General features: G+C 44.0%; 1 protein-coding gene across 10 annotated transcripts in view; it reads left to right on the top strand.

Moving 5' to 3' along the window:
• CNOT1 (CCR4-NOT transcription complex subunit 1) overlaps positions 1-23,542 on the top strand; it is a 1,579,387-nt gene that overhangs the window by 32,176 nt on the left and 1,523,669 nt on the right. For all 10 annotated transcript variants that reach the window (XM_085638198.1, XM_085638193.1, XM_085638201.1 and 7 more), the window contains exon 2: positions 20,778-21,058. In XM_085638198.1, coding sequence (XP_085494324.1) covers positions 20,957-21,058 — 102 coding nt within the window. In that variant the 5' untranslated portion in view covers positions 20,778-20,956. The remainder of the gene's footprint in view (positions 1-20,777; positions 21,059-23,542) is intronic.

Below are 23,542 nucleotides of genomic sequence, written 5' to 3'. Positions count from 1 at the left end.
CCACGCTGGTGTAGGCTTGCATAATTTTGCCTTGCCTTTGTAAGTGAAATTGCTGAAATTACACTTTGTAATACATTAAGTTTGTGGCAAAATTATCCATTATCATGGGGAAATAATGCAAGCTACCAGAACACAAGGGGTTGCTTGAGTGTAGAAGACTGACTAAAGCCTATGCAAATTCCAATTGTGAAACTGTGCAGATGGAGAACTAACGGGCAGTCTAGAGTGAGTTCTGTAAGAAGCAAGAGAAAGGAACGCCTGAATGGTCACACTGGAAAAATAGTATGAGGAGCTGGTGTAGATAGTCTAAGGCATGAGCCAGACATGTATTGCTATTTGTGATCTGACTTGGAGTTGTGCAGTACAATTCATTTGTTTTTTTAAAGTTCACCCAGATATGATTCACAAGCAGCAGATGGTCACTTACAAACAGTTGTTGGTGATATAAATCACAAGATTTCCATGGATATAGCGAATTGCTGCAATTTCCCAGAATGTCTAGCATTTGTGTCGTATGCCTGGATGTGATGTCAAAGGAATGTTGACACCTACTGGGTTCTCTAGAATACATTTGAGGCCCATCTTGAAACATAAGGAGCGAAGAAATTAAGATTGAATAATATTTGTTTGCTGGAAGCACCCAGATGTTAAAGGGTGAGAAATGTTCTGTTCCCAAGAATGGATTTGTGAGGACAGTCGAGATGCAGTCTGTGGTGCAAGGTCAGATGTAGTTAAGTAACACCGTTTAAGTTCTGCACAGAGAAAGGAACGCACGTTTTTATTTTCCAGAAAGTATCTGGTCTAACGATGTGAATTTCAGAGCAGACAGATTAATTTCCAGTAGTGCAGTGTAAGGCCATTTTGTTTTGAATTTCAGTTTAATCTTGTCTGAAAAGAAATAGTTAAGAGGGACCAGTGTTTTCTGGGTTGTTAGCTAGTTTTAGGATGGTGGCATAGCCAATCTTTTTGAAGTAAACCCCATATAGTTTGCAAAACTGATTTTATTGCTGGCTTACCCAAGTCTTATTTACCCTCAGCTTAGAAATTGACTCCCCACATTATGGAGGAGTACATTTGTAAGGGGTGTGCAAAAGAGATTCCTGATCAATAAAGCACACAGTTGAACGTTTTAGCACTGACATTTGGACAAGTAATGATTTCTTAGACCAGTAAACATTGAGCAGAAGTGGTGTAATACTTTTGCCTGTCCTCATTGAATGGATGTCTGACAATCGGCACAGTTAAATAGACTTATCAGTTGATATACATGTCTATTCGTAAGTCAAAGGTCATCATGAAGAAAATTAGGAGGCCTAATTGTATTTATAGCATGATTCTACTTAGTTTGGTCTAATGTGAGCCAGATAGACTATTACTTCACCAAGTGTTCTAAGAATAGATGAGAGGTATGCAGGGCTGGTAGGAAAGCTACTGTGATTACGCCTGTGTAAAGATTGCCCTGGCACTGTTGGGTAACACTGGGCTCGAATAATGCCTAGGCCTACATTATGCAGCCGCTTTTATTGTACCATTTCCAATTTTATACAACATTCTAGGGCTGTTTTATGTGTGGGGTCTGCTTTGAGACGTGATTAGATTTTCTAAACTTGGATTGTGCTATTCATAATAAAAAAAAATCTTTATATGCCCTATGTTATGTGAAATGCCGCTGCTAAAGGTACCTTTAACTGCTAATAATTTATTTTAGGAAACCTTTTCTAAAATATTTTTGGAAATAATCTCCGGTTATTCTGGTGACCTAGTTCTTAAGACTTGCTCCTGCTCTAACTCAAGGGTGCTGACCCATTCCTGCACTGCTGGCCTTTCCCATGACAGGTCCTTGACACGATCCAAGTTTTCTGGTAAGCCAAGGTGGGAGTCCAAGCAGGAGTTTTTCTAGTTTAACCACAGTCAGCCGGAGAAGAAGCAAGGGCTGGGTACCTTGCGGGCTCGATTCCTTGCAAAGGAGCGGATTCCTCAACTGATCCTGCTGCACATAGTTTCCTGGTCCATTGCTGAGGTTTTAACAGATTGAGGCATTTAGAGATGCCATGTTATGAATCTTAGGCACTCTTTTGACTTCCTCTGTGTTGGAAAACCCACTCCCACACTAGAAGGGGTGGTGGTGGTCTTCCGGACACACTGTGGTAGCTTGGCTCGAGTGGTCAGGAATCAGGCTCCGTGCTAAGCATACAACATACCCAAACCATAACCATGCGTGCATCCGTTCCAAAAACGACTCTACACCGTAAAAATTATGAAAATAACTTTCTTTATCTTCTTTTTCTCTTAGTTGCTGATTGGAGAAAATAAATAAGTCAATCACAATATACAAATTTTAAATAGTGCAGATCAAATAAATACTGTCTGGAGATTCAATAAATAGGGGTGATCATAAATATAAAGGACATAAATAACAGTGCAGGCAATACAGGCAATTAAATATTCTGAGGCAATAAATACTGTCACCAATAAATATGGTACACCAACAAGTCCTGTGGACCAATAAATATAGTGAAGCAATAAATAGGTTAACCACCATAAATACAGGGCCCCCCAATAAATAATTTAGAGTATACAGCAACACTCATGTAATCAGATCACTTTTCAATTCCTAAGGGCTGATTTGGCCCAGGCACAGCTTGTAGGGTTGTGGAAGGCTTGAGGGGTTCTACTCCCTGGCTGGGACAAGGCTGAGGCCTAAACTGAGGTAGATCAAGGGGGGAATACCAGTGCCCTGGCTTTCTCTCTCCACACAACCTCTCTAGGTTAGTCCCAATTCACCCCTGGCACAGTCAGGTTGGTTCCAGCACCTCCCTAGCCCCTTAGAGCAGTCTCTCAGGTCTCCACAGGGCCTTAGGCGCCCTCTACTCCACTTACTGCCCTTTTTCTGATGCTCCGACGCCGCTGGAGTCGTGTCGATGCCGTGAGGCGGTTCCGGTTCGGTCTCGGCGGCCTCGGCACAATGTCAGTTCTAGACGACGCCGGTAGGCGGGTCCGGTCCGATGTCGGCGGCCTCGGTTCGATCTCGACCTCCGATTCGACGGCGTCGGGCAGTCTCTACTCGATGTCGACTTCGGGCGGCTCCGGTCCGATGGCGCTCTCTGCTTCGATGACGTCGGCCGGCCTGGCCTCGATGTCGACTTCCGGCGACTCAGGGGTGCGATCCTCACCCCCGACCTCCGGTGCTCCTCCTCTCCGGTTCCGGGCGACTCCGGAGTGCGATCCTCACTCCCGACCTCCGGTACACTTCACCTCGGTCTCCGACGACTCCGGAGGGTGGACTTCACTCCTCCGATGACGCCGCTCACTCGACCTCGGTTAACTTCCTCCTCGACCTTTGGTATTCCTCACGACCTCCGTCGGCGCCCTCTCACGACCTCAGGCGGCTCCGGGTACGACGTCTGCTTCTTCAGTCAGCGCCGCTTCTCCACCTCGGGCTCCAGGTCTTAGGCTACTCGACGCCGGACTCCAGGGAAACCAGTTTCCAGGTCAGGATCTTGCTGCTTTCTGCTTCTAAGGCCTGTTCCTGCTGTCCAGGTCCTTAGGATGAGTTTTTCTGGCTTCTTCCCACACAGGGCTACAGGCTGGGATCCATCAGTAGGGACTAGTATCAAGGGTGGGTTTATGGACCCCACTCCAGGCACAAGTTTCCACCCCTGCTGCTTCACTCCTTCCTCCTTCACTGTTGTGCTGCTCTCTCTTCACCAGTCAGGTGCCAACTGCCAGCTCCAACTGCCAACTCTCTCTCTTAACTCCCCAACATTCTAAACCGCCACCAACGGTCACAGGGTTCTGGAATTTTCTGGAAGGTGCTAGTAGGTTCCAGTGGATGCTGGTGATGTCACAGGTGGCCACCATTTTGTGCTTCAGGCCTCCAGACAGAAGTTTCAGGGGTAGCTAAAATGGCTCCCTGAATCTGCAGCAACACGAAAAAGTCTGGTGGTTCCCAAAAAGGAAAAATTCAAACAGGGTTTGAGGCAAAAGTGGGACAAAATAAATAATGATGAGGAGGGACCACCCAAAGGGCTGACAGGTCTAACACTCTGTTTCACTTTTGGGCCACAAAGATTCACTTAGGACTCCAGTGAGGTTACAGCCAATGAGTCGGCCCTCGGTGCCTCTGTCTTTTGAACATACCTCTGCGCTGTTGCCAGAGCAGACTTCCATTTTTGCACCAAAAATCTGTGTCAGTCCCTGTGACATGGATTTCGAAGGGCAACTTCATTCCTATAGTACTCAGGCTTGCAGCTGAATCCATCTCTGCCCTGACTGAGGTTGTGTCCCTTGCCTTATTGACTAGGGCAGACCTACTCTGAACCTTTATTTCTCGTATATGAAGCCCCGACGACACCTTAATTTCACCTGCTGTATGCCTTGTTACCACCTGCTGGTTGCTATGTGCCACATTCTGGTGCCAGACGTCCCCGCCTTTATAACGCAGCACCCTGCACCAGAAAGCTTTGTGGTTCAGGGTTACACCAGATGTGTGAACCCTAATTTTCTTCAGAGCCAAAACTATTAGGATCGTTTGGAAAACTGATGATTTTCTCAGCCAGTTTAACCCTCAGGTCCGTCAGTTCAAGCTGTTTGCTGGGGAGATGTTCCCATGGTTTAGGGGTGTAGTTGGTTAGATCTTGCTCACACTCCTCCAAAAACTTTCCACCCTACCTAGTTCAAACCACTGAAGATGCTCCTTATAAGAAACTGGATCATAAGTTAAAAGGGGGGGGGGGGGGGGGGGTGTGTAAGTGCCCGACTCAAAGTAATATTGACCATCCTTGACAGGGTGAATCACTAAAGACACAAAATAAATTTGAGCATAACCACCTGGTGTCTATCACACACAGACCAGCTTAATTTACTGGCAATCTCTAAAGTATTTATGCAGTTCTATATTTTTTTTTCTTTTTGTTTTTCTCCGAGGCACTGCTTTGAGCTACTTTCTGGAAAACTCTTCCTAAGATTGAGATTCCAAAAGACTAATATCCATTGCGAAATTAATGCCTCATCTACTTGTATTTATGCAGTTGTAAACAGTAATTAGATTGAAATACAAGCTTATAAAAATCTCAAAACGAATACAAATGGAGTAAAATTTAAATAAAATACAGAAATCCAATAGGAGAATCAGATATGAGCTTTTAAAGTTTTAATTAGAAATTGTGCTTCTTGTCACTAAGTGCCAGTGATAGTCAAGAGTTTTCCAAGAATGGACCTGGGTGCAATTTGACACTAATCCCGATGGAGCAAGGTTGGGTATACTAACCAGGTTTATTCTGGCCGAAGATTTTACCTTCAGACTTTAGTCTTTAATCTAAATCCACCACAGTAGTGGACTTCTTAATTCCACCATAACCTTAGGGAAGGCACTTGAAGAGTCACAAGATAACGGGCCGAGGCCAAAAGGAGGGTGCAGCCCAGATCAAGTTGTTACGGGTCAGCTGGACAGTTGCTTGAAAAGGCGTCTTGTAGCATGTGCCCCTGCAGCTTTAACCGAAGGTTAGCCTTAAGATCATTTAAGTCCACTTCTTTGTCCTGGATACAAGAGGTGGAGCAGGTCTAGGCTTCTAGGCACTTGAAGATGGCCACATTTATGCCAGACATGGGCTAGTGGGTGAGAGTGACCCATGTGAATGCCCTAACAAATGGTGTAAAGGTTTGTAGTGCAAACCATATTCACTTAGGGCATTTTCAAGATGAGTGGAGACTTTACCACTCTAAACTGCGTCTCTGAAGACTTGGTGTGGTGGAGTGAGTGTACTGTGGTAATCTATGCGTCTTCCCACATCTAACACTAAAATCCAGCTCCGGGATGGAAGTCGGGTAGATCAAAGCTGAACTTTCAGCAACCAGACAGTGGGTACACATTATTTCCCTCCTCCTTTGAAATGCGCCCCAGTGTCTGGTGAAAAACTCCAGTAGGAATTGACACTCCCGCAGCATCTGACACTGGTGTCAGTCAGTCAAAACTTTATTCACATCGTTTTTGGTGCATGAAAGTACATGAAAATGTACATTATAATTAGCACAGCCATTTTCCGTAAAATGATCAATTTAAAATATCTAAACATCAAAACAACCAAGTTAAATTCCTTTTCTGACCAGAGAAGTGGCCAGTGCATAGCACATCGGAGGGATCTCCAGCTGTTGAAAATGTCAGTGTCGGCCTATATTGAGTAACATGTTTTTTTAATGTTATTTTTATTGGTTTTATTAAATTACAGAAGTTTACACTGTGCCCATGCACTACAATTGAATGTTTCAACTTGCAGTACGTTGTCATTGCTAAACAAAAGGTTAACTTAATTCCCATTTGGCACATTTGCTTACAGTTTTTGATGCATAATGAAAATCACTAACACTCTGGCAACAACAATTGCACTCTGCTGGCATATACATTCCCAATTGAAGTGGTTAATATACATCATCCGTATCTTGACATACACATCACTCATATACTCAGTTGGTGCCCTACCTATGTCACCTTTCTGCTATTCTCCTCTGCATCACTAATATCAGCTGCTATTTCCTTACTAAGGAAATATGATTGGTAGGGGCCCCAATGGCTTTTGGGTCTACTGGTGGGAGAGAGCAGGTCATTATGTGTCTGTGCATTGCAGTTGATCATATCCATGTGCCAATCTTTTATTAGCGGCAGTGGGCCTCTAGCCCATTTCATTGCTACCCGCTGTTTGGCAAGTAACGGGCCAATAGCTATTAGGGGGGCATTTTTACTTTTTCCTTATCTAGATCCCAACCCTGCAATGCTAGTTTTGGATCTGGCTCCAAATCTGCACTTATGTTAATGCTGAGCTTGTGAAATATCTCCTGCCGGAAACCCTGTTTCCCTGGACATTGCCAGGCCAGGTGCATAAACCCTGTCCATTCGCTCTTACATCTGACACTTGGGTCCTCCCTCAATCCATATTTGTATTGTCTTCCTGGCATGTAGTAGGTGCCATGTAAAAATTTATAATGGATAAGCCGGTGCCTACCATTCTTTGAGACTGTTTTTGTCCGCTCGCAGCAGTATTGCCACTCCTCGCCGCTTAGTGGGCTACATATAACCCTCTGCCAGGCTAGTCTAACTTTTAAAACTCCCGACCGACTTGGTTCTTGCAAACTTGAGTAAAGTTTGGTGATCAGCTTGGCTTTCGTTGCACATTTTATTAGAGCGGTCAGGGTACCCATAGACTGCGGTTCTGTCACATCTCCCCCGCCACACCAAAAAGTGTTTGCCAATGATGTCTAGCTCTGTAAAAGTGGTATTTGGCCATTGATATTTGCAGGTGCCTTTTCTTGAAGCAAGTCACAGCGCACACCTTGCCATCTGTGAAGAAGTCCCCCGTCTTCTGAATGCCCAACATTTGCAAGGCTTGCCTTGTGCAACCCCCTGACGCGACGGGTACCATAAACACCAATGCAACCTCCGGCGCATATGATGGAGCCACCACCTGCGTGTGTATTAACGCTTGTCACACTTGTACTGTAGTGGCTAGAGTAAAAAACCTGGTACTATCTGGGTGTAGGCCGGGAGAGTGTCTGGGGCTGAGTAAGTGGGTTGGCGGCATCCTTTTCTATGTACAAATACGGGGTGTTGTGCGGGCCATGTATCCAGTAATGCGCAAATGTAATTTTTGCTGCTCTATAATACATTTCCAAATCTGGGGCTCCCAACTCTCCTAAGTCGTAAGGTAATATAAGTGAGTCCCATCTTACTCGCTGTTATTTCCCTGCCCATGCCAGTATGATCAGTTGTGCACGTATTTGTTGTAACAGTGTGCGTGACAATAAAATAGATATATTTGGAATGAAAAAAAATTAATCTGGGCATGACTACCATTTTCAATAATTCTATTCAATAATTCTACTCGCCCCATCAGCGGCAAGGGAAGTCTGATCCATCTATCTATATCCTCTGATAATTTCTGTATTGCCGTGCCTTAATTTTCGAGCAATACAATAGACGGGTCGGAGTGGACTCTGATGCCTAAGTATCTTACCGATTCCATGGTCCATTGCAGAGGATATTACATGACCGGCAAAGTTGTTGTGGGTGGGAGGGGAAATATGATTGACTTGTCTGTTTATGCGGACTACTTCTCGCAGTGTGTGTGTATAACATGTCCTACTAGCGAAATGCAGTGTATTTTGTTTTTCATTATTGAAAGGCTGTCTGTCTCAGGCGTATCATTGGGGCTGCACTGTAACCATTTTACATGTGTAACTTGCAATAGGGACGAGATAAGAAAATGGAGTTTAGGCTCTCTGGACTCAGAATTTATGAACAAACCTTTTAGTAAAAGTGTTTTTTAAATTGTTTGAAAATGGCACTATTAGAAAGTGGGCGTTTTCTTCTCTTTACCATCCTGTGTGCCTCTGACTGTGTATTCAGCGTCTGGTGCTTGTGACGGGAGCTGGGTATTTACGTTCACTCTAGACAGTCACTAGTAGGTTGCAGTGTGCTTTGCTTTGCCTGGGTGATGCATAACTGGGTTGCAAAGACCTGGTCTGCATTTAGAGTGATGGGAGGAGTTTTGCTTACACCTGAAAAGGCTGTCTCTCACTTTAACAATGCTATATCCACCCCTTGTGGTCATGCTGCACCAGGGAGGACAGGACTGGTTTCAGAGAGCCATACACCAAAACGAACAAAAACAAAATGGGGTACCAGTTTTGGACCTAATACCCTTGGACTTTAGATTATTTCAAGAAACAAGAGAACCCTGCCACGAAGAGAGGAAGGACTGTGTGAGGAGTGCTGCCTTTTCTGTGTGAGGGCTGGGTTGGCCTGCAGTTGCTGCTTCTGTCTATGGTGGAGGAAACGGACAAACGTTTTGCCCTGCTGTTGTATGCAGCTTGTGAAGAATCTGCAAGTGTGTGTGTGTGTGTGTGTGTGTGTGTGTGTGCAGGTCTCCTGTTGACGTCTCAGGGATATTAAAGACTTCATGGATTTAAAAGTGACCTACCTCGTGGGAGAGCTGAGGAGCTGTGCGAGGAGCCCTGACCCTGATTGTGTGGGAGGTGGGATGGCCTACTGTTGCTGGTTCTATCTGGGGCAGGAGAACGACTGGACTGTTCTTCCCTTTTATTCTACTGTAGCTGTGATAAGGAGCGTCTGGTGTTAAAGGCCAGCATGTGAAGAGTGCGTTTTGTAGCAGTCCAGCACGTAGTGAGTGCTTTTCTTTCTGCTACAAAACCAAGCGCTGTGCTGAACAAGTTTAGAGCATGTGGAGCACTTTATATGGGGTCCCGATTTCTGGGCCCAAGTGAAGTGTCTGCTGCACCTCCTCTGGTGCGGCCGGGCTGGGGGGGGGTCTCTGCGGAAGCCCCAGCCTGAGTAGCCTTCGGCGTAACATCAGGGGCTGCTGTTCTCCCAACCGTGGTCCCGAGGACTGCAGAGAAGTTGACCGCAGCGTTCCCGCATTGCCCTGAAACCAAGTGGGCTGACCTGTCTCAGCGCCCTGAGCTGCCCGGTGGTGATTGCCGGCTGGGGACAAGCGGCTCCCCGGGGACCTGGCAAGATCTCCTTGCCTGCTGTGGCCAGTTGGCCTAAAGCAGCAGCCTGTGCAATCGCTGGCAGCTACTCCGGGGAGAGGGACCCAGTGAGTCTGGTGGCTGCATCCCATGGTTGCGGGCAGCTGCCTTTAAGTGATTCTACATGAAGGCGACCCGGTGAGGTCTCACCGCCAAAGGAGGCATTTTTAGGGTAATGTACTGTGTTGCTTCTATTCTACAGTGTTGGCACTGTTGGGGCACTGCTGGCCCCATTGACCTGAGCAGGGAGGCTGGCCCGCCTCATTTGTCTCCGCGGCTGTAGCTCGTCTGTGGGCAGCTACCGTTCCCTTGTGGCGTGTATTGTTTTCACCGTCATCACTTCAAAGACCTGGATGAAGGCTACCGCTCTCTGGATTAGGGGTATGCTCCTCAAAACCATGTCTTGCAGGAATGACACAATATGACGGTGATTGTGTGGTTTTTTTATTTTCATTTTTTATGATGGAATAACAATCGGAGCATAAATCACCAAGCGTCATTGTACATGAGGCACCAAACATGACCACAAACGTATATAACTACTTCCTTGTACAGCTTCAGTGCACTACCTGTTATATTTGACAATTGCCTGGTTGGCAAAGTGATTATGATCCATGTAATGTTATTACTATGCCTAGTTGGCAAAGTGATTCATGTAACGGTGGTCTGTTTTTAGAATACAAAGGATATTTATATATAAACTTGTATGGAGTGTCTTTTTGTGGTGTGTGTGATGCAAATGTTTTACACATTACCTTTTGGGATAAGCCTAACTGCTCTCCCAAGATACCAATGGGGTGAGCATGGGTTATCTTCGGTGTCTTACTCCCTTACCCTGACTAGAGTGGTGGGTTCTTCCTGGCTGAGGTGCATACGCTAGGCAACCAGAAACCCCATTTCTAACACCGGGAATCCCAGTATGAGTGGTATAAGACTCATGTCAAAGAGGCGCACTATGGTTGAGGCCGGTCTGGCAGGAGCGGCATAAGAAGTGTGCAGGCCTGGGTGTTGGCTACATCTGCTTGTGACAGGGTAGGCTTTAATGAAGTTAATAAAGTCCTTGGGCCGAGCACACGGGTTATCCTGTCACAGGCTCAACACCTCCCCACACCCCAAGGACTTTTCTTTGTCCTGGGAGCACTTTCTTGCCTCGTTCTCGCCCATAGAAATTCTTAGTGCTGGCAGAAGCGAGTATGTAGGTTTTGTCAGGGATCCGATGTCTACTTGTGGAACTTCAGTCGCAGACCAGTCTTGACTGTTCTGGTCTGCCAGAGTTAAGGGTGCCCCCTTCTGTTTACCACGTTGCTGCCAACAAAATGAATGTTCAAGTAGGAAAGTGCCCTCAAGAAGGAATCTCGAGAGGAAAAAGCCAGGGTGCCAAAAAAGTTAAAGGCAGTTGAAATTCAAGAAGAGAAGAACTGGAAGGATCCAAACAGAAAGCGGAGCTGGAATAAAGCAGGAAGACTAGGAAGAGGATAAAATGCTGGTTGGAATAAACCCAAATAGAAGCAGGAGCACATAACGTTGCGTCGCAAGGACTGAGCTGGACAGACATCCTCAAATTGGTCAAGAAACTCATGAAGTTATGAGGAAGCCATCTTGGAATGGGGAGGACATAGGCAAATACTCTGAGGTGGCCAGCTTGGTTTTGAGCTGTATAGAAACCCAGGATCCCACCCAGGGAGCCCTGGAAAAAAAACCTTGATGGAATAGAGGTTCTCATGGTGTCCTCTATCAGGCACATACCCAGGATGGAAGCATGGGTACGACCACACCAGCTTGTCAGCAGCTGCATGGTAAGTATCGGACAGCAGTGTAGCAACCGGCTTGTGCTGTCTGCCAGCTTCGCTCAGTGCGTCCTGCCCGATTCTAAGCAACTGAGTGGAATGACATCGTTTGAAACTCTTCGTATTTAGCTTGTAGGGATTTCAGGCAGGGCAAAGGTGACTTTCTAATTCTAAGGGCAATCTTTGCAGTATGTTTATTACTAATTCAACTTCACCAGTGAAGTGGGGCTGTAATAAATTTCCCCAAAAATTTGATTTGAGTATTCTTACGTTGATTCTTACGTTAATATAACATTTTATTAAATTTTAATATTGTATCCCAATGATTTCCTATGGAATGGCCAACCCTCCTACAGTGACTATAGCTTGCAGGCATTTTCATTGTTGGAACATCTGTAACATTATACTTTTACATGTCGTACTTTTAAATGTATTTGTACTGTGGGCAATAAGGCGTACATAGGGGTGACTTAAATATTCTAAAGAGGTTTCTCTCAAAAGGGTTATTTTGACATGTAGAATGTGGAGTTAAAACCTGGAAGGCCAGGCAGCTTGTAGCCCTAGAGACTAGCTTTACAGTGCCACTGCATTGGTTGGCACACAGTGTTGCAGCCTGCTGGTTGTATTTCATTTTCTGTCCCGGGCTTTATTTGGTTCCATATACTAGTTATTAATAGGCAAGTTAAATAACTGGTGGTGTATATACCAGTTTCATCATGTTGAAAGGAAGAGCACACACTTTATCACTGGTTAGCAGGAGTAAAATATGCTAAGTTCTACAGCCAGGAGAAAGTGGTTTCAGCAAGAAGTCAAACTATGGAGTGATCCTGAAGAAAGTGCAAATGTTCAACTGTCATGATGCAGCCAGTTTACTCACACATTGAGGACAAGATACTGCAGACCATTGTCTGAAGAATTGCTTGCTCGTGTATCCCCTGGGAGCCCTCCTCCAATGTTGTCGTCCTTTCTATGTTGGCCCTGCACACCATAACCAACCCCCACCATTCTTTATAGGTCTCATCTGAGCCAGCGCATGCGTTGCTCGTCGAGACGTTTAGTAGGGACTTTAAAAAGTGCTACCACAAGCTGCTTTGGCTGGCCTAGTGCTTGTGTTCAAGCCCGCAACCACCAGCTTTCAGTGTCCGATCAGGCGCCATCTGGCTTTCCTCTCACTTGACTGCTTTCTCAACGCTCCTCTGCTCCTCCCCCGCCGCGTTGCTTTCACTTTCGCTCGCGCATGAAGATAAGTGCCAAGCAACTTGTTAGCTGTTGATAACACCCTCTGTTTTGTTAACGTTGCTCCCTCTGTAGTGGATGTGTTTGTGTTTCCTTCATTAGTGTCTGTGATGCATTTTTGGGTGCGTGTTACCATCAAACCTGCACCTTTTTGCTGCCTCCTATTTCAGTGCGCGCTGCATTTCAAATGTTCACTTCTGACTGTGTGCCTTACTCCTTCACCATCTTTTAATTAACTTTGTGTCTCTTGCAATAATACTTTGCATTTCTTTCTTCCTGTGTTTGTGGTTCCGCACTTCACGTTTTCTTTCTCTGTAAGATGATTAACTTTCCAGAGCCCTCTGTCCAAGCCCGCAGACAGGTACGCACTGCCGGCTTCTTGGTACACAGGTTGGACTCGTCTGTCATCGTTGTCAGTTGCGAGATGGACATTGATCAGATGGGAATAGTCTTCTTCGGCTTCATGTAGAGGAGCAGAGGGGTCAAGGCAGGTCCTGTGTTGCAGTCTGATTTTCAGGTGCAATGACAACTCTGATGCTCCATCTTAAAGAGCGTGCCTGCTTGCGAGGGGATTTTTTTTTTTCTTTTTGATTTGTTTTGCAATCGTTTTTTAAAATAGTTTTTTGAAAGTTTATTTTTATTTTTTTTAGACAATATATATACTCTAGAGCATTTGAGTTTATCAGATAGATGCGACAGCGGGACATGCAGTCCAGGAGCTTTATTTTGATTATGGGAATCGTCCCCATTTATATAATGGTTTACACAGGACTACAAATCCCATCATGCAGCTTAAACACTGAACTATATGTGCCTACTCACTTCAGGGACTAGGTAACTCAGGATCTGTTGATTTCAGATCTCTCCTCACGAAGATTTGTCATCCATCCTTGTCATGTCCCCTCTCCCCTCCACCCCCACGCCCACAACTCCCAAATGCCAACATTTCTGAGTTATCAGCAAGTGCTCTTTCTGTCCCATATCTGTCAAAACAAGTGCATGTACCCAGCCCTCCCTTTTTTTTTTTTTGGAGTATTTTTAATTTAGTTTATTTTATAAAGTGAATAAGATGAGTAGTTTTTGAAGCTGACAATTCGTTCTCAGCTGAGACGCTGAGGATGTTTCTAGAAAATGGCGAGATATGGACCGTGAAGTTTCCTTTCGCGGTTCCAGACCGGCGTTATTTCGTTTTAAAGTTGCTTTGCTGCACTGTGGAATGCTATCCTTCATGCACGCGCCTCTCCTCCGTGCTATCCAGAGCTGCTTCCCAGGCCCCCGGACACCTTCCCATCCGCACATAGCTGGCACGTGGTGAGAACTTTCTGACCTCTGCAGTTGATCAGACCCTCAGCATTCATGCATGCAAGCAGAGCCCAGATAAAGGCCGCTGGGCCCAGGGACAGCCACACATTCTTTCCCCAATGACCCTCCATGGTTTCCAGTTTTACACTCAGGATTTTACTGTTCAGGCTAATCTGTTCACAAGCTTGGTAAAAAAAAAAAAAAAAAAAACACCCTTGGCTTCACAGTACTCTCTTTAAGGGCATGCTGGCCAGTGCTTGAAAGACTGGTAGGGCTGGTGAAGAGTCAGTCACGCAAAGGAGAAACTCCTCGGTTCCTCAAGGCCAGTCCACTTCTGTTGACCTTTACCATAGATTGGGAGAGGAATTGGTCTAACGGCTAGGTGGTCAACCTTGAATTAGGGGATCTGGGTTCGAGTCTCGGCAATGACGCAGAACATCCTGTGATTCTGGGCAAATCACTTAATCCCCTGTGCCTAACAAAAACAAAAAAAAGCATTAGCATAGCCAATAGATCTCGCCTTTGGGACCTTATAAGTGTTTAGCCATGCAACGGTTGATGTTGTTGCACCGAGGATATTGTGCTGCATAACTGAATACTTATAAGGTCCCTAAAGCGAGACCTATTGGCTATGCTTGTTCTGCTAGCTTCCTGCCCTACGTTTCGCCCCGCCATCTAGTCAGAAAAAGAGCACTGGCAAAATCAATAGATCTCCTCTGTGCACGGACTGTTGGCTTGGTCAATGGTTTTTAGCCATTTTGTATATTCTGATGAGGCCAACTTGGCAAAAGAAAACATTGGCAAATCTAATAGTTCTTGCCCAGGTAAGATTTATTGGCTTTACCAGTGATTTTTTTTTCTCTTTGTTTTGTGTTGAACTTTGAGAAACTTGGAGTGCCCTTATATGATCTTGAATCTCCTCTTGCATGATGTCTTGACCCACCGTCACCATCCTTTGTTTATTTTCTTACCCGCAGAAATGAGCTGTTATCCAAGAGTACGTAACTATTGTCTGAATAGTGTAACATCACTGTTTAAAAGGGTTTATTATAGAAAGGCTGGTTTCATGCTTTGTTCCAGTTCTTGAAGTATTTTCCATTGCTCTTGCACACTTAGGGTACCACAACTGTTGTGAAATGCCAGTCTTAACAGCCTTTTCAGTATAAATCCGTGTTTGAAAAATGTTGTTCAGCACGTATAAATCCTAGCTAATTAAGTGTGTACACGACATTCTTTACCAAGCCATTAACTACTAAAGGTGCTTAAAAAAGTTATTACATACAACTGTCTAGATAATGCCATAGTACTTATTACAAATATTTTAAGATATATTTGAGCAGGCATAGAAAATGTAACCACACTTTACCCCCAGCATTAACAACATTGTTACCATAGCTCCTACAATCAGTCCTTTTTTTTATAGATAACACGATAAACTGAACCTCCTTGCTATCATTCTGACCATACATTACCCAAGCCATATATATTTGACAGAGTGCTGTTAAATCAAAGGCATGGCAATGCAGCACTCCAAAACGCAGGAAACCTCCAGGGGGAAAAAGCATATGCAGTAAAATTCTTATGAACAGCATTGTGTACCGACGGTGACTTGGTTTGGGATGCAGATGAGTGTACAGAAGGCTTTATACTCTGGATGAGCAGTGGAAAATTGCTTCTAGATGGGCAAGCTTTTCCAGAACCTAGGTAATACCCAGCTACTCCTGTTAAGTAGCTCATCTGGGCAGAATCTTTCAAGAAAGTTGTTTACACTTACCAGGTTTGTGGCTTAGTGCTGGCATTTTCAGGACAAGCCTAGTGCTTCTGCTTCAGGTCCATAAATGAGTTTTGTTCATGAGCTAGTCCTCAAACTTTAAATTGGTGTGTCGGTCTATGCAGGAAGCATTACATTTTGGAACTCTGCATCTGTCAATTCTGGTTTTCAGTAGCAGGGCAAAAGTATTGCCCAGTTAATCATGCCAACTATCAAGTTTGAACAAAAAATTCTGAAACTGTAGGTTCTTAGACTTGTTTTCATAGTGAGCCAAGATGAAACGGCGTTGCAAGACTTAACTCGTATTTTCACCTGTGCGCATAGTTTTCTATAAACATCAGTTAAGACAAACTGCTGCTGCTCTAGTCTGCCTTTATAGAGGTTCATGGTTTTGGGTGGATAGGGTGGGGTGGTGGAAGGGGACAGGGGTTGTATCTATAGGAGAAAAGCCTAGTAGGGCAAGATTGCAAACGTGTCTGGCTAAGGCTCCTGGAGGCATCTCCTGGCAGTTTTTAAGTCCTATGGCAGAGATACAAATGATACTGGGCAAGGATATGCAATGTATAAGCTTATGGACTTAGTGAATGCAGAGGGCACAGACTGCACCTGGTGACTCTTAATTCCCCATAATTGCTAAATTCCATAATTTTGTAGGCAGAGATGTGGTCCAGGCAATAGTGTGATGACTGGTGGGGATACAATATGAATCCTCCCCAGTTATAATCTTCACGGGCAGTTCCTCTCATTATCTTAATGGGCAATCGGACAAGTGCAGAGACCAGAAACGTTTGAGTATGCGCCAAAAAAGCCATGCAATTGGGGTCCAGATTTGTTCTAGTGTTCCCTGGTTGAACACCCTTCCTCAAAATACCCAAAAAAGGCACAGGAGTCTGTAATGGAACATAAAACACGTGTGGAATGCCCAGGGGTTTACAGTGAAAGGACTGAGACCGAGAACTCGGCCATAGATGACAAATCAAGGAGGTTGAGAAAGTAAGGAACAAACCAAGCACAAGCCTGTGGAAGAGGTACAGAGAAGCGTGCTTGTGGGAAACTGCTCTGGTCCTGATGTGCAGTTAAATTCAAACAGCTGAAGTGGCAGAAGGGAGAAGCCAGGAGACTGGGCCATTTAAAGGTGGGTTTTCCTGGGAAATATTCCAGCTCATCATACTACTTAGGTGGGAGGAATAGTCCCACAAATAAAGCAGTATTACAAGAATGATGAGGTATGGAATATCAACTCTGTGCGCAGAAATTCCAAGCCACTGAAATTATGCAGCAGGGGAGGACTAAAATATGCAGTAGGGTTGATTAATTTATTTGCCCAACTGAAAATTACGCAGCATATTTTGTGATGGTATCACCTCATTATTTTGTCCTACATGCATAACACTATCTGGGCAAAGGTTTCACCTTGTTTGTTCCAGTTTGCTATCAAAGTACAGCAATAAGGAGCAGAGGTGACCAGTCAATCTTTGCAAAGGATATGTCACTGGGTGGCAACATGTCACCATGTTTTTGTAGCATTTGATCCATTTGAACCAGTAGCAACGTTTTTTGTTAAAATCTGAAGATTATGCAGCAAATGATGGATTATGTGGCGTAACTTTTTTTTTTTTTTGTTTTGTTTTAAATCTCATACTTTTAAGCATGTAAATAGGGAACATGATGCAGTATGTTTAAAGTCGATCCCCTGGGCATCTCATACCAGATTCACTATCTTTAGTCCACCTCTCAAGATATCTCACAGCATTTTCACCCTGCAGACACCCTGTAAAGGTTCCTCCTCTGCTACTGCCCCTTCTAGCACGTCCATTTGCTAACTTTCATGAGTCGGGGCGTGCCCTATGCCCAGTGAATGGCGATACAGGGCCAGGCAAGTACAAGGCTAAGAAGAGCGAACCAGTAACTCCTTTTCTCTTTTCTTGGAGTGGCAGAAGCCCTAGAAGGCAGTGCCGGAAATACTGGGCCACACATTCCGTATTTCTGTTATCCGTGTCACCGAGGAGGTGACGTGCTCCCAGTACAGATGAAGTGTCCTGTAACTCCATGCAGCGTGGACAAACCCATCCGGTGACACGCCACAACGCAGACCGTCTGCTCTCGTTTGGTATATCTGCTAAGCCTTTGAGGGGGTCAGATATGCCCTGTGGCGGTAGTAGAATTGCAGTAATTTGAATTTAGCATTGCTAGCCGTCTCCAGCACCGGTGCCCTGGTCTGCCTCCGCTCCATCTGTTAGAGAGATCCCCTCCCATAGAGTGCCAGTCCGAGTAAAATCTAACTGCCCATCTCCCTTCAGAGACACATAGATACGGGAAATAAATCATCTGTGTGAACCTGGGTCCAATATAACTTTTAACACCAGGGATTCCTCAGTTTCATCAAGGAAACTGGTCCATATATCGCAGGCCTTGCACGAAATACCGGCGTACTGCCCTGGATGAACAACGAACAGTTTGCCATCCTCTGCAAACGTTATAAAGGAATCATTCAAATACAGGTCCAGTGTGTTCTGGCATTGTCCTGCTATCTATGGAGCTACATTCATGGATTTCTTCAAAGTCAGAAAGGGCGTAAGCCACCAAAGCTTGAGCTTCCTAGCTTATGGCGTGTATTTTAGCATGAGTCTTTGCCCTGTCCCAGGCCTGTACAACCTGAGACACTATGGCAGGAGTCCTCACTGGCATCCTGCATCCTCTTTAGTAGCTTTGGGAGGTCGTCTGGAGGTACCATCTCCTCCAGCAACTTTCATCCTCGCAGCACAGTGCCGCATGACATGGGCATTTGGCATCTTGCTGAGGGCTACTCTCCCCATGACCGACAGGGTCTTCAGAAGGCCATGGAACGAATAAGATCCTGCACAATGCATCCCATGTTCGGATCATATTATAGGTGTTCATGTGTCAAAATGCAGGGGCTTCAAAATATCATTGAAGTGGCCATGGATAAACTATATGCAACCCGCTGCATCCACCAGGCTAGTTTGTTACAGATCTTATGGGGCAGGTGGTGGGGTTGATCAACCCTTATTGTGTTTGGGTGACAGGCAGGTGAGTCCACAGTATGTAAGAATCATGCGAGAGTAACAGACCCAGCTAGAAAGCCACTAGGTTAGTGGTTTTTTTTGTTTTTTTTTGTTTTTTTTTGTTTTTTTGTTTTTTTTTGTTTTTTTTGTTTTTTTTGTTTTTTTTTGTTTTTTTTTGTTTTTTTTTGCCTATGCTATGTGAAATGGTAGGCAACCCAGCAAATGGGAGACCTCTTCATACTAGAAAGGAGTCCGTCCCTTCCCCACCTCCTTGTGGAAATGTGGCAGTAACAGAGAGATACATAAAGTCCATGGGGGTATTCCAGAATGGAGAAAGGTTTTAAGGATCTCATGAAAATAGTCTTTTGGAATGTCTGTGACCCAGGAGACTATTTAAAGTAGTGTTCTAGTTTCTCTATGCGAATACTTTGACTTTTTCCTACTTGAGTAAAAGCAGTTAATTGGGTACAAATTGCATGTTCCTGGTAAGGAGAAAGTGTATGTTGGTGGCACATGTAAAGTTAATACTAGGCTCCCTTGGGGTTGTAGCATTGGACAGGACCTAACTGAAAGGGTGGCGACAGGGATATCGTTTATAGTAAATTTGAACCTGATACTGCAAACATTTGCCTGACATGTTTGGTTATAATGTTTAAAGCTCTGGCCTCTCCCCATATTATTGGGATGATTTTTTGACATGTCCAGCACTCTAGCTGGATGGGCACAGATGGGATTCAAAGAAGGATAATAGAGCTGGTGCCAGTTGCCAGGGCCCTACGGATGTCTGTCGCATTAAGCATGAGGTTTATAGCTGTTACTTATTTTTTTTTTAACTTCTGTAGAATGGACTGTCTCTTTATCATGACATTGCCTAGGCTCATATGGGCCCCACGCACCCTTCTTTGAGACTTTGAGCATGAAGAGTTTTCCTGAGCAAGTGTTAATGTATTTGGTCTCGAGAGGGAGGGAGGGGGGGGGACACCTTGAACATCTTTCTGGAGGCAAAGAGGGAGGTTAAGCTGCAGGTGAGCTTTGGCACGCCACCACATGCCATACGAAAGGATGGCAAAACTCACAACTGCTCCTACTTTTGACTTAGCTTATAAATGTCAAGACTAAAGTGCTGCCAAACAGGCTTCTCGCGTTTGTCATAGCTGTAATCCACCCGGAGCAGTTGGGTTTCATGCCCAAGCATTCAAATATGCTGAACCAGGTAATAGTGCATAACTGGCTCGGCAGGGTGGGAGGGATGGAGGAATCACTGGCTGTTCCTTTCCTAGATGCAGAAAGTTTTAGATTCATTGAATGGAAGTTGCTTTTTCTGGTACTTGGAACACTACTGATATGGGTCAGAATTCAGTGTGTGGGTAATGCTGCTGTATAAAAAAGATCTTCGGCAGACGTAAGAATGAATTGAGTCTCTTAACTGGCCTTCAAAATGGAAAGAGGAGCCCGGCACAGACGACCCTACTCCATTCTTAATATGCACGGTTCATGGAGCCACTGGTATGCATAGTTGTTGGGGGATCATTTGGTATCAGTTTTCTGGCTGCGTGGTACAAGTTGATGATAAAATAGTGCTGTACAAGAGATGTTTCATAGAGGATGTTATCTATGCAACAAACCTTTTGGTAACCATACTAAGGCTGAGCATATTCCAGCAGTGTGGGATAGTTCAAGCTATAAGATGAATTGGGACATGTCTATACTTCTGATTTATGATTCTGGAAGGGGGAGTGGCTACTACCAGTAAGAAAGCTTGTGCTGATCTATTTAGGTACTTGGGGAATGTTGAAGATTAAGGGTCCAGCTGTGCAACATTCATCCACTATGTTAATGTTTTTCATTTGAATTCACTGCATACTCTTATTCCTTTTTAGAGATCTTGAAACACTAGCTTGTTTAAAAGTTTCAATTCTGATTTCAAAACTTGCTATGGTTTCAATATTCTCAACTTTAATTGCTTTGCGTCCTTCCAATTCAGGCCTATCCTGGCTTCCAAGTGGTTAGTATTGATGGCTTTTAGCAATTAAATGACCACTATAGTTTATTTTTGGGGGGCAGCGAGGGGGTCATTGGGAATTTCAGTACTAATTTCTTTTTTTTCACCCCTAGGTGCCATGTTTCTATACAGAAAACTACATTTGCGAAACTACGGATGTAATTGAATAACTAAAAGATCAGCCTACATGATAACTTCAAAAAGAAAACCTTAACCTATCTCTGAGGTGACTAAAGGGGAATAATGGTGATTTTGCGCCGGGCCCGGCCGCCTGCTTCCGCCCCAATCAGCAATGAATCTTGACTCGCTTTCGCTGGCCTTGTCTCAAATCAGCTACCTAGTGGACAATTTGACAAAGAAAAACTATCGAGCAAGCCAACAAGAAATACAGCATGTGAGTATACCGCCCTAAGATGAATGCATGTTTATAGGTAAACGGGCTAGGGGTCCAATAAAGGCGTTTGAATGGTTAATGTGACTCGACATGCTTGTTCCATAACAGTTTATGGGTGGCAGTTAGATGGTGCAGGCACTCTGCACAACTTGCTATTGAAAAGCTCATGTAGAACTTGTTAATACAAGTTTCCCTCTAGGGGGGCATATCAGTAAACTTGTTGTGAAATATTTGTTCCAGTAAAACATTGGCCTGCACCACCTGGTTGCTGCTTTGATCTAGTTGCTTGTGTTAATAGTGAAATCTGCGGTGTTATGGTTGGGGCAAAAGATTTTTGCCTCTAGAAAGTGATGATTCGTCTGCTTCTTCTGATACTGTTTTTTTGTAGGAATGGGTGCATTTTATGTTACAGTGGCTCTACACTGAGCAGGAAGGGGAGAAATGTTTTGAGTTTACTTAGAAATTACAGAACGTTTTCTATTCAAACAGTTTTTCACCTGAGGGAGGTAAATTAAGTGGTTCCTAGGGATGAAAACATTGTCAAGACCTTAAATTCTAAAAGACAATCATTCCTGAAAAATACCTTTTTAACCCATTCCAGGTTCTAGATTTAATCTTACAATTTTGAAACGATAGCTTTACTGCACCATGTGCTGTTACTGTTGGAACTTCTGAATCACAAAGCTCCGTGATTGATTGCTGCACTAATCAATATGATGCCCCACAAACACTGGTGCAGTTTATTCTGCTTTTCTTCATGCCCCAACGGACAGTGATCAGGTGTAGTCACCCCCCTGCTTTCAACACCTTCTTTCACGGAGAGTATGAAATCAGAGGTCACTTATTGATGCGTGTATTCCCAAAGTTCTGATTTGATAGATGCACTTATTCCACCATCAACAACTGTTTACAAGTTTCCAGGTGCTGCTCATGTCTTGCTTCCTAAATCAGAATTATGACACTAGGTGACCAATAGTGTTAAGCTTCTCTATTGCCTGAACAAAATGAATATTGACTTGGTAGTACTGACTCATTGCTCCACGTAGTTCTTGCAGAACTGGTACAGCCAGTTGGGACATGAACTGTTTCTAGTGCTCTGTACTTTGAGGCCTCTCTATAGCACATTTTGACCCAATTTTTAAAGGACTTTTGCATAGTTCACTTGTATAGTGATGGGACTTGTAGTTTCTGCTGATTGCCTTTGTGTGGGAAATGTGTGAGTATTTGTTGTGTGGAAGACTCTTTCAGTGACTTTATTTACTTAAGTAATTGGGTAAGTGTTTATGTCCCGATAATCTTAATGATATTGTGTATTTTGTTTGATGCCGGTGGTAGCGCATTGAGTTTTCTTGGACAGAGGGTTTTGCTTGGATTAAAGTTTCCGATGGTGGTGTATCATCGACTCCCCATTAACAGGTCAAGTCTGGATTGTGATTCCTTGGGTGTTTTGGGATTTCAGGTTAATCTGTTGAAGGAGCAGACTTGTTTGAGGTAGGCGAAAGTAGTACCTCTGTCTAAAATCAAAGTTTTCTTAAGAACAGTGGTAGTGAGATGAGACGTTTAAATATCTTTAATTTAAATAGATTATATTTAGCACTCTGTCAAGCTCGGTCTTAGTCTCTATATAAAGTGTCAAGCACTGGATTAGTCCAAGCAAAGTGATGGCAGGTTTGGTCCCTCTGCGTTTGTGGAAATCTTAAATTAGTGTAAATTGTTCATTTCATGCAATTGAACATCCTTATGAAGCTAGGTCTGTTTTCCTGTGAGTGGGCTGAATGGCCGGTAGCTTGATAGATCAGGGTTCTTTTTCTTAATTGGTCTGTGTAGTGGATCTTGAATGGGAAGGTTCCCTAGAAGTAGTAGTGAGGGGTTTTTTTTTTCCTGTGGGGGCATAGTTGTATTAAACGTTTATGCTGAGCAGGGATTACTAATTAAAAAATATGAATCTGCTCAGTAGAGCAGTTTGATGGCATTTGCAGACTCTCGAAGTGCTAGTCGTCTCATTCTCCATGATTTTACTAGGCGTGGTGTTTAGTGTTGCTTCTTATGAAGTCAGTTTTTGTTTCTGAAACAAATTTGTTTATAATGTAGTGCAGTGTGGCATTTTACTACAGATCTGAACAAAGTAAATTAGTCTCTTTAACTTAATAGATTGTTTGTATATCCTTCTATGACATGTTATTTGTTTGAATATGTCTTTAAAATAAAAAAAACAGACCAGGGTGTTTTCCTGTGCAAAAACACCCTTCGATCTATCATGTGCTCAGTTCGTAACCTATTTAGCTGTAGATACCCTACATGTTTTTGCCATCTAATGTTGGGCTTGAACTTTTAAAGCTGTTAGGTCTGAGAGGTAAGTTTATTATTCGATCAATAGCATGATCATTTACATCAGCAGATCTCATCCAGTAAAAACTCATTACAACATAAAAAGTAAGATTTACAATAAAATAGTTTCGCATCTCTCCAGCATAAAAATGTATG

Source organism: Triturus cristatus, chromosome 12 (genome assembly GCF_964204655.1).
Source record: "Triturus cristatus chromosome 12, aTriCri1.1, whole genome shotgun sequence".
Lineage (NCBI taxonomy): Eukaryota > Metazoa > Chordata > Amphibia > Caudata > Salamandridae > Triturus > Triturus cristatus.
This window is presented reverse-complemented; position numbering and strand designations above follow the sequence as displayed.